The sequence below is a fragment of the Haliotis rubra genome, unplaced genomic scaffold (assembly GCF_003918875.1).
Source record: "Haliotis rubra isolate DU_JTF1 unplaced genomic scaffold, ASM391887v1 Scf264, whole genome shotgun sequence".
In the NCBI taxonomy this organism is placed as follows: domain Eukaryota; kingdom Metazoa; phylum Mollusca; class Gastropoda; order Lepetellida; family Haliotidae; genus Haliotis; species Haliotis rubra.
Genome location: NW_025766714.1, coordinates 934,144 through 946,707, shown reverse-complemented (window position 1 = coordinate 946,707; position 12,564 = coordinate 934,144). Strand labels below are relative to the sequence as shown.

Genomic DNA, 12,564 nt, shown 5'->3' with positions numbered 1-12,564 from the left:
AGTGATCACGCCACCTGGTGGCTCTGAGCGGAACAGCCTACAATATGTCAATACTGACATTCTTCCTATTAAAAGAGAGACTTCCACTATGCTATGTTTCGCTCAATCAGATTTTATCAATATGCACATTAAAATCAACACAGTAAAATTCTTCAAAGACAGCCCATTTGTTTCTTCATACATACAGCATACAAGAGACGTACATGTACATATAATACTTGGGTGTTCAGGATAATAACCCATGGACTGTAGTAGAGGTATGTGAATTAATCCGAGATAGAACTGAGCTGACATTCTTATATGGTGTTAACGGATATTAACTGTGGTTGCGCCAAACACAGCAGGTTGAGACATTCATATGCAGTGACGATGACAAATAAAGGTGAAAAGTTGTTTGCCTTGCGCTTATTTAAAGCGGGGAAAGTTGGAGACTCAATGCTGACAATAATAACACTGCGAAGGACGTGTTAAGGCTGGAGACTTCCAGTCTGCAGTAGCACGTCATTTCAATGTACACTCGAAAATTATATCTTGTTTATGGGATCAGTATACCCGCCCCTAACCAACCCAAGATCGTCCAAGAAGTGGGAGACCAAGGGTAACCTTCTGTGAACAGGATACATCCGGGTCTTTCATTGACGTCATCAACATGGTACGAATGACGTTAATTTCGATATTTCACGTGCGCTTTCCGACATGATGCATAGTTTACCCCCTTTAGTTGTTTACAACCTTAAAGGTCATATGATACGACTTTCGGAGAACGGAAGGTCGCGGGTTCGATCCCCGACCGAGTCATACCAAAAGACGTTAAAATATGGTACTTGGTGGTCCCTGCCTGGCGCTCGGCATTAATGGGTACAACAAGGACTGGTCGGCTCAGAGTCAGTATAATGTGTCTGAGTGGGGTACTCATGCTTCACTGCGGCATGGTATCTCAGTGGGCTAGCACTATAAAACCAGTTTAAGTCTGGGCTAGTACAAGCAGCCGCACATACATATACACACGCATGCACGTCGCCATATGAGCGAAATATTCTCAAGCTAATTGGGTTAAACCCAATTTTCTAATTGGGTTAAACCCAATTTCACCTCACCTCACCTCACCTCACCTCACCTCATACGACTTTGTTGTGAAACAAATAACCATATCGCGACTATGACACCCGTGGGATATCGTGACCATGACACCAGGAAGGATATCGTGACCGAGACAGCCGGAAGGATATCGTGACCATGACACCCATGAGGATATTGTGACCATGACATCCGGAAGGATATCGTGACCACAACACCCGTGAGGATATCGTGACCATCACACATGTAATAATATCGTGACCATGACACCCGAAAGGATATCGTGACCATGACATCCGTAAGGATATCGTGATAATGACTGCCGGAAGGATATCGTGACCAAGACATCAGGAAGGATATCGTGACCATGACACCTGGAAGGATATCGTGATTATGACACCAGGAAGGATATCGTGACCACGACACCTGTGGGGATATCGTGACCACGACACCAGGAAGGTTTCAAATTCGATAATCGCCGCGAATAGCTGGAAATTCTCTGACGTGACGTAAAGCAAATTTCATTCTTTCCTTAATTCAGACTCGATTATGTACAGACCGAATGTTGCTTGGTGTTATCCATGAAGTGAATCGTCAACAAACACACTATTACCTTGTGTATGTCTGGTCCTGGGGGCGGGGTGGGCTTTCTACTTTTATCCTTGACTTCCTCATCCGACTCGTCCGAGGTCGACGACGACACATCCGACAACATATTTCAAAGTTGTTCGTCTTGTCCGCCTGTGTAAACCCCAGATGAACGTATCTGTGTTGACTGTCAGGTTACACAACCCAGCGCATGGACTGCCTCACCGCCGCGCTGCATGCAAGATCAGGCTTGATCACCCCATTTCTAGGAATTTCATACACACCCGTCTAACATGTGTAGTTGACTGTCCCAGAAATATCGAATTTATGCTCTGAATAGAGGGATATATATAGCTGACAGGGTTGTTTTAGCAGGACATATTGACAAGGTGGGTAGTTCTATGGATATGCAATTTCATCATTACAATTTAAGCGACGTTTCGGTGTAGATTAGAACCGTTGTCAAGCAAGTCTCGGCCAACAACAAACTCAAACACAAGAAGTTACCTGGACAGTGCGATGAAGCTTTAATGTGTACCCTTATAATTCTAACAATAGCTTACACTTGTACATGCAAATGAACCTCAGTCAGTCAGAGCACATCAGGGTAGGTCGGGCTGACACTGATCTGATGATTATTGGCGATGGACTGACTGACTGAGTTTAGTTTTACGCCGCTTTTAGCAATATTTCAGCAACATCACGGCGGGGGACACCTGAAATGGGCTTCACACATTGTACCCATATGGGGATTCGAACCCTGGTCTTCGGCGTGACGAGCCAACGCTTTAACCACTAGGCTACCCCACCGCCCCATTGGCGATGGACTGGTGAGGAGAGACAACAATACGGTAATCAAATCACTGGTCTGCAGTACAGAAGGTATTCCGTTCGGTATAACAGGCTGGAGATGATTATGCGTGGGTTCAAAAAGTTGAATAGAGGTAAAAATAGCTGAATCTAGGTAAAAGAATTGGTATTAAATATGACTAACGGTTTCTCAACCCTTCGTGTTATTTTGTTTACTGTTCAGCTGTTGTCATAGGCTATGTCATGTACCCCCACATAAACCAGGGCCCCATATAGCTGACTGTCACGAGTCTATGCTAGTTAAGGAGACACAACAGTCATAACGCTGCAACCGCTTCCTGAAATGGACCCGGGGTGAAGATTGAACATCGATAATGTTGAACATGGTTTCCCACCATGACCTTGATCAGTCCATGCAAAGACATCCAAGACCTACAGAAAGGGGGCAAACTCGACCTGTATGAACATAAGGTCTTGATGACCTGCACAAACGAGGTCAGCGTGTCCTACCAGCAGTGTGCGAAATAGTTTCCAAATTTTGCTAGCCAGTCGGACTAGCTCTGCCTGAAAGTTACTGGCCCACAAAATAATTCACTAGCCCGAAATTTGAATGTAGAAACTAAGCAAAAGATTACACAGTGGTAATCTGCTAATAATATGGTGAACATTTTTATCAGGCCACAATCTTGCATGATTTAAAAGTGTACTATAACTTAACAAGTCGGAGAGAGTGACATATTTACAAAATGACCCCTTGAAAATTCACTAGCCAGTCGGACTGTGGAGATTTACTGGCCCGACCGGATTTTTACTAGCCACGGACTAGCGGACCAGAAGCTATTTCGCATACTGCCTACCAGACGAGGCTAGCGTGTCCTACACAGACGGTAAGGCCAACACGACTTGCCCCGGCCTTATCTACCAAACACGTTGACGCAAATACTGCAGCTACACACTCCAGTGAATAAAGGGATCTATTACCAACATAGCAAACACAAGGAGTAGCAGTCCCTTTTGGTCCTCCAACACAATACCATAAGTAAATGCCGGGAATATGACTCTCTCGGCTATGCTGTCAAAACAATCTTACCGTATTTAACAAAACAAGATATGTTTCCTCATAATTTTATTCAGATCACAACAGATTTTATTTCTATAATTTGCACAATATAATATACTAATAGGTATTTTACATAATAATAATCTTAATCTGTAAAGCATAATAATTATGATAATGGTTTAGTTTGTTGCCATGTGTACAAACAGACAAAATGGCGTAAGATCACAAAACGTCATTTACAAACATTCTTTTATACACCCCCCTACTGCACATGAAGGACGTCGCCCACATGGTCCTTATAATCCATGTCACTCAGGTGTTGGTTAGAAGCTTGGTCTTCAGTGATGCAATATGAGCGTCAATGGTTCTGTATTTCTTTCTTCGTAAAGGTGCTGTTCACTGGTCAGATAGTCTCAGGACAGCAGCCTCTGTGCGAGACTGCTCACGCTGAAAAGAGCTTTACTATCTCGTAAATGTTAGGGTGGCACTTCTGGACAAGTCTCCCTCCCTTATGGTACCATCCGTCTAGGTTATTGTTGGTACGGTGGTCCTGGTTTTCGAAATCAGTTAGATTAATCTGGACATTCTAGGCTCTCTGTATACCCTATAGAATCATTCTATACATGGAACTGATGCAAATACTGCTTGAATATTGCTGCGTTTTGGCGATTGATATTGATGTGTGTAAACAGAAAATGGAAAAATGTTACGTTGCAAGCACAAATGTTAACAAAGATGATTTTAGGTGTTCCTAAACACGTTTTCACAAAATCCAAGACACTAATGCAAATCAGCAGAAAATGTTTTAAACGACTGAAATCATAGGAATTTTTTTTACAATTTTACACAGTCTACAACAGTTGTTTCTTGTTTTACTAATTGAAAAATGGTGGCTTCAAATGGTTTATGTCTGTCTTAAAGCAGAATTTTGTTTCAACCTTTCTTTTGGACATCTAAATCACTGTTATTGGTTTATTTCGGCATGGTCGAAAATAGGACAATTTAACTCTTCTGAAAAAGATGCATTTCACCCTAAATATGAATGCGTTTGAGCATTTGGTTCGTCATTTGCATAAAGTTGTATTGTTAAGCTCTGTTGTAAACTAATACCTTCTAATATCTCTTTGATAGTTTGAAATTCATAAAGGTAGGAGGGTAACGTTTCTTTGGCGTTTAGTGTAGGAACAGCCTTTAACCGGTATTGCTTAACCACGCTTGTGAGTAGGAAAGATTATTCGTTTCTTGTGAAAACAATATTATACATGGGGACACTCTTTTACCGGTTACGGTAATCCATTAATTAATTAATCTATTGGAAATGTGGCTTTACCGGCTACTGCAATGTAATTGAAATGTGGCCTTCCCGGCAATAGTCATTTTTAAAATGTGGCTCCTCACACCTGTATTTAGGTCACCACTTTTCATGTATGCAGTGGTACACATATGACATCACATTAACACTGTTCTCAGATAGACAGGTGAGCAGACTTCTTTGTCTACCAGTAGACAGAACTGGCTGGCTGATCGATTTGACATTTCAACAAACGACACGCAACATGTTCTCGGAATAGCTGTCTTTTCTGAGAACCGGTTTTCCTGGAAGATACCTATCGAAGGACGTCTTCCGTGCGTATTGATTAACTGCCACCATCGCGTGCATATGAGAGTTCAATCACAAAATGTATAGAACACCATGAAACACACACGCTTGTGTGCCAAGATGTCAAATGTATCAAATATCAGGGTGGCGAGTAGCCTTGCTCCAAGGCTGTACTGAATGCTGAGTCCATGGATGTTTAGTAATTCTATCCTTCGAAACGGCAAGTCTAGATAAGCGGACAGTAAGGACCCCAGTCTGTTGTGTTTTATTTTTCAGAAATTATCATTTAAACTATTAATTTTTACTTTAGAGACTTGTGCAAGTCAAGGTGACCAGTACAAAACCGGTTTTCACATCTTAGTTCTCGCTACGGCTACACAGAGATCTGAAGGCATTCTATTCAGCTGACCATCCAGAACATCGGTGACCAGATCAGAACCCTGACAGTCGGAATGTGTTGTCTAATCATGCAACCACGAAAATGTTAGGTTTGGCTCCATAACATGGATATTACTCGTGGCTTTGGTTAATATTGTACTAATAATCAAATATGAATATTTTTCATATGCAAAAGTTTTTGATGTATAATTGAAAATGTTCTTGTCTAGCTCCAGTGTGGCTGTGAGGCACAATGTTCATAACATCGGTTTATCTCATCCAGACAAATACTTTTAACAACCACAAACAACTACATGCAGCAGAATGGTCTGATTGCATCACCTTAAAAAATAGAACTACAAATCTCCGTAGCTTCCACCAAGGCTCTAGGGTGACCATGGATAAATTCGGATGGACATTTTGTGAGTAATGTCTAAATACATCAAGGATGGGATGAAGAAAACAAGAATCCACATTCATACACCCGAAACTTTTAGAGATGAAACTCATGCATATACACCAGAAAATCCTTGTAGGTTGCCCAGGTCAATGATCGTCGGTGGTGGGTCAAAATCAGAAATATACACATTCACGTATGATTATCTTCCACATATGACATGCCAGCTGATAATCAAAGTTCCCAATGCTACTAATAGGAATAACTGTGTTATACGCACAAAAGACAACTTTTTATACCATAGCCAAGTGCGACCACATACTCGTACATCCGTTCGTCTTTCAGTCAGGTGAAAGTTGTTCGGAATGTTTTGGAAACGAGTTATTCCTATTTATGGCAGAAGCCGAAGGGTGGATGAAATGTAACGATGTACAGTACACCCTGAACAGTTTGCATGTGCTAAGTACTTTCAGGCATCATTTGGACAACATGTATTAAACCTGTAGCTAACTATCAAATACCTACAGTATGCCTATAAAAGTGTGCAGATAATAAGTACCATAATGCCCATGCTTCAACCTCCGTTTAAACCAACTATACACCCAGGCAGCACGTCTGCACGCATCAAAGTGACACGCAATTTATAATCTTTCTGAAATCTAAGTACTGGCTACAGAGTATCACACTGAAAGAACGAACTCCCTGTCAACCAGGCGGACATGATGTCAACTTCAGGGGATATTCTACCTTTGTCGCTGTTAAAGGTCACATGCAACGTAAAACACAACTTTGCAGATTCTGATACCTTTCGGTATGGACTTACCGAAACAAATCGTCAAAAATGCAAATTCAACTTATAAAGTTTAAAAATAACGCGATGAAAAAAACCGCGCGAAATCGGAGTTCAAACGTTTCACTAATTTTCCCCCGACTTTTCTGGGGAAAACGGGTTTCAACAGCTGGGCTGCGCTCATAGCACGTGCGCAGTGAAATAGGTTCGCGCAGCTTGGAAGCGGGTTGTCGGGTGAATACTCGGTGAAGGCTTTGGTTTGAGCTATTTTTCTAATGTTTTGTTGATATCTCACAGGCGCGAGCTTTTTATATGTTATGACAGTAAATTAACTGTTTATATAATTTCATTTGTCTATTTCACCACACGTTCTTCTTACCGTCACTATTTAGCATTGAGTTGACAGAATTTCTAACTGTGATATAGATATGTCGTTGTCACAGACAAAACTCAATGTCTTGTTTTATTGACACCTGTGTGTCTGCCTGCCTGTCTGACAATATTCAATACACAGCTGCTATCACTGACCACATGCAATTTGAACTTAACACCAATCAGGCTATACACCATAAACAAAATGCATTGATTTATGGCCCGAGTTCGGTCTCTGTCACATTATGTAATTACACAGACAGGCAGGTGTGGTACTTGAACACATGACATGTTATGATGTCTGTTGATTGCAAAATGTTATACACAAAAAATGAGCATGTATTTACAAAACCCAACATCTCTATATATACACACACAATGAGCCGTGAAGGCATCTGCAAATGAACCAGCCGTTACACTTGAGTGCACACCCACCCGCTCTGACTGGGTTCGGTATCCCGGCTGCTTCGTTTCTTGGGAAGTAAACCGAAGTACACAATTTTGCACTTTTGATTTGCGATTGTACGCTTATAATTTTGTTTATATGTTTTTTCATTACCAGCAATGTATATTATATGTCATGAATAAGTGATAATTGTGTTTTAATTATGTTTGATTTTTTGGTTGCATGTGACCTTTAAGTGGGGCATTGGAGTACAAGAAAGGAAAGGAGAGCCTCTGTGGGAATGTTGATGACATATGTGATAAACAAAACTGGGCCAATACAACAGAGAGATAACATTCTGAGGTATGAACTGGTGTGACAAAGATTTCCGCTCACTGGGTTTCAAGGCTTCAGACTCTCTTGTCAGAAACGCTAAGGGTGCATCACACCAGGCCAAGGTGATTCCGCATAAGGCAAAAAGACTAAAAACGGAATAAACATCTGATCATAAAAAAGACAATTTGGGTCCTATCAGCTGACAAGGTGATGACATCAGATTTCTGTTATTTTAAAAGGAACCCTACTGCTGAACGGGTACCAGTCAAATTGCCCCAGCTACAAAATGCCCCAGCAAATTTGATCCAAATGGCCCATCTGGGGCAATTTGATTGGTACCCCTGCTGAACTTCCTCCATTTAACGCACGCTCATTCTAAAGTGATCTGCTTTGGTAACGCGAAAATGTGATGGGTAAACTTCGTGAAAAACTAACTAAACGTGTGTTGCTCCATCACGACAATTCCGATGTGTTTACGTCTGTTGTCCCCATGGCTGAAATGCAGGACTAGATTTAAACTCATTGAACATTTCAACACATTAATAATAATAGTTCCATTTGTATAGCGCTTTTCCACACATCAATGTACGCTCAAAGGGCTTTAGCAAAGAAAGTCCAGAGTCAGAGATAGTTGTTGAACAGATAGGTCTTCAGGAGAGCTTTGAATGATGGAAGAGAGTCAGAGTGTTTTAAAGAGTCAGGGAGCTGATTCCATTTGACAGCTGCTGTCACACTGACAGATCTGCCTCCGAATGTTTTCAGCTGAAATCTGGGAATGTCAAGGAGTTGCTTTGAACTGGACCTGAGACATCTAGCTGGCTGGTACTGTGTCAGGAGTTCACATAGATACTCAGGAGCAGTTCGGTGAACACACTGGTAGGCTAGGCACAGGAGTTTAAAAACAACACGAGCACGGATGGGCAACCAGTGCAGCGATCTTAAGATGTTTATGTCAGCGGACTGGGGTGACCTGGTAACCATACGAGCAGTTTTATTTAGGATTCGCTGGAGGCGGTTAATGTTTGACTGTGTAGATTCAGCAAGGAGACTGTTGCAATAATCCAGCCGGGACAGGATGAAGGATCTCGCTAGTGTTGCTGCAGTATCTTGGGTGAGGAGATGACGTATACTGCCTATGTTCCGCAGATGGTAGTTGCAGACTCTACAGAGCTCTGAGACTTGTCTGTCCATCGAAAGATCTGATTGAAGATATACTCCCAAATTCTTCACGGATCTGGAATGTGGGACTATGATGTCACATATTGGGATGTCAGTCGCATCTAGTTTCTGGGGTCTCTGTCTTGGTCCAATGAACATGGCTTCCGTTTTGCTGTCATTCAACTTCAGCATGTTGGCTGTCATCCATGTTTTGACATCGGTTGTGCTATTTTTGCAAGAGTTGAATGCTCAACACCAGGAGAAATAATGTTGATCAACCGGGAGTCGTCTGCATAAAAATGATGTGGTACTTCATGGCTATTGAGAAGCTCTCCCAGTGGTTCAGTATATAGCGTGAACAGTACTGGTCCCAACACAGAACCCTGGGGCACGCCACAACATAGATCGATCCTTGATGATTGTGTGTTTTTGATGATGACATTCTGACACCGATCTGACAGGTAGGAGGAGAACCAATCATGGACACATCCTGACAAGCCATACTGCATCTCAAGTCTACACTTCAAGATCTCATGGTCGATTGTATCGAAAGCTCCGGATAAATCCAACAGCACAAGTCACCACGGTCAACCACTGAGCGCAAATCGTTCACAACTCGCACCAAGGCCATCTCGGTGCTGTGTGATCTTTTGTATGCTGATTGAAATTTGCAAGACAATCCGTGGGTATCCAGATGTTGAGTTAGCTGTTTTGCAACAGCTTTCTCTAGCATCTTCGAGGTAAAGGAAAGATTAGATACCGGGCGGTAATTGCTGAAAGTGTTCACATCAAGGTTCTGCTTTTTCAGGAGAGGCTTCACGGCTTCTTTGAAAGCTTTGGGAACACGTCCAGTCTGTAAACTGGGGTTGACGATGTGTGTGATGACAGGAATCAGAACATCGCTCACCTCCATCAGCAGACTGGGTATTGGATCTAGTTCACAGGTCGTCTGCTTGGATTTCTTGATGAGGGTTAGCACTTCACTTTCCAACACAGGTTCAAACTGAGCAAGTCGTTCCCCTGAGATATGATCGTGGGCCGTGATATCCTTGGATGTTGAAGACTGCAAAGTTCTTAAATCTGCTCTGATGTTGTCAATTTTAGTGATGAAGTAAGAATTGAACTTGTCAGAGAGAATCTCATCACTTTCCTCTGTTGGAAGTGTCTTTGATCCCCTTTTCCTAGGAGTTTTGACAGTTGATTCCAAAGAACTTTAGGGTTGTTTGAGTTGGAGAGAATCATCTCACGGCAGTATGTTGACTTTGCATTCCGGATGAGTTTCTTCAAATCGGTCCTTGCTTGCCTGTCAACTTCTAAACCAGATTTGTTCCACTTCCGTTTGGCTCTACGCCTGTGCACTTTTGCCGTCTATATGTCACAATTGTACCAAGGTGCATTTGGTTCGTGTAACAGAGGGTGCGTGCTTGTCTAGCAGGTCACCCAGTGTGGAGTCATACAGATCCACTAGTTCATCGATGTTTGATGGAGGATCCAAGACAAGCTTGGAACTCAACAAATCCTCTCTGAAAACATCCAGAGGAATACCTTTAATGTTTCTACACACAACACACTTTTTGACCGGAGGGGGTTTCTGAAGATCGAGTTCAAATGAAATCATGAAGTGGTCCGACATTTGACGATCCTGCACTTTCATCTCACTTAAGTCAAGTCAGATTCCCTGGTGATAAGCCAGTCAATAGTATGCCCCCATTTATGAGTAGCAGGCTTAACATGTTGAATGACACCATTTGCATGGAGGGTTTTTCTGCAAGCTTCTACATCAGTCTTTGTCAGGTCTTCAAAGTGGGTATTAAAGTCACCTAGTATTAGCAATGGGCCTTTCTTTGTAATGAAACTTTCAAGCAACAGAACAAAGTCACTTACGAATTTGGATATAGTCAGGCCATTTGCTTTGGATGGTGGCGGTCTGTATACAAGTACAACTCATACAGACTTATTTCCAGCAGTGATAACACATTCCAGCAGCTCGAACGACGGCTGATTGAGAGACACAGAACACATATCCACAGTGAGGCTTTCCCTGTGTATTACAGCAATCCCTCCACCGGATCCAGTTTGTCGAGGTAGACTGTGCAACGTGTAACCGCCGGGTGTTATTTCGGTCATCAAACTGTCATCAACAACTGTTCGGAGCCACGATTCTGTGATAAACATTACATCCAAGTTCTCTTCAACAATGAAATCTGCAATTTCTAAAGTTTTATTCCTGGCTGACTGTGCGTTCCATATGGCAGCTTGAACTTAGATGATCTTTTCGGTGGGTGAACATTTATTAGGTTATTTACATTACATGTTTTTGTCCTTCTGAGCTCATTTTGTATTACATGGGTCTGATTTTGTTTCCTGTGCCCAGCTCGCTTGCCTCGTCTTGTGGTCTTATGTCTTTGAATACCAAGTTCACAGATATGCTGATAGACTTGAGTGTTCAGCCTTTGTATCTGGGCTTGACTGCATCAGAGACCATATAATAGATATTATTAGATGGTCTCTGATTGCATAGACTGGTGATGTAACCTCTGCTGTAGCCCACCGGTGATTGTGCTTCAATCAAGCTCTTTTGTCCGTGCTGTTTGGGCATGGTGAACATAGCCTCCAAAACTATACAAATTGTCCATACAAATGTCAAATAAGTCAACATTTGGAAAATGTGCAATTTTCATATGAAAATATGCACAACTGTGTTAGGAACCAGCATGCCAGACATCACAGAGAGAGAATGGGAATACACAGATGAAATATGCAAAATACTGCAGAGCAAATTAAGCGTGCTGCCTGCTAGGCGCTCAGCTCATTTCAGTTCCGATACTTCCCAAACTTGTAGAAAGAATTGTTTTACAAACATTAAGTAAATGGCGAGTACGTTTTACACCAGGAAATAAGATTCAGGTACTCCATCATCACTGGCAGATATGTGTGGACCTCCTGAATGTTGAAAAGTAATTAGCAACCAATGTCATCAACAAAGCCCATCATAGGTATTCTGGAAACTTTTCAGTCATCACTCGTTCATGGATATCGCTTTTGGCAAAGGAGTGTGCATTCTGTTAACATGTCGCCAATATGAGCTAAATGCAAGCTTGCCATGATGAAGTAAGTTTGTTTGTTTACGTGTTGGCTTTCCTCAAACTGAAATAATCTTCAAGAACCACGTCACTGCACGCAATATGAGAATAGCTAACAGACCTGAGGGAATAAACCATAACTTTCTAGCTGGTTATTTTCTTTACCAACCCACCTCTGTTGCATATCATTTTCTAACTTATGCAAGAATACTAGTCAATGTGGGGGAGTACAATAATGTCAGTAGTTACACCAGCTCGGAAAGTAAACTTTACATTTCTAAAACTGTAGCAGGGTGATAATGCCATGTAATGCTTTCGAAAATTCTAAGTAAATATATCTTGTCATTACAGGTTATTGTCGTTGGTAAACAATGGCGTTTTAGTTGTTTTATGAAAGTAAAATAATAAATACAAAAATGTGTAAAACTGTATTAAAAACATATAGTGGTGGTTGTCTTTTAGTTATTTTGTGGTTCGGTTGTAATATCAATTATTCTGACAATCAGGTGTATTTCATTATTTATAAACAA

The 12,564-nt window shown here is 41.7% G+C and overlaps 1 protein-coding gene across 1 annotated transcript in view; it reads right to left on the bottom strand.

Annotated features, from left to right (window-relative positions):
- The window catches only part of LOC124280295 (transient receptor potential cation channel subfamily A member 1 homolog), a 106,561-nt gene extending 104,592 nt beyond the window's left edge, over nucleotides 1-1,969 (bottom strand). Inside the window, exon 1 of the mRNA XM_046716194.1 lies at nucleotides 1,691-1,969. Within this exon, the coding sequence (XP_046572150.1) occupies nucleotides 1,691-1,792 (102 nt within the window). The 5' untranslated portion in view covers nucleotides 1,793-1,969. The remainder of the gene's footprint in view (nucleotides 1-1,690) is intronic.
- Between the last annotated feature and the right edge of the window lie 10,595 nt (nucleotides 1,970-12,564).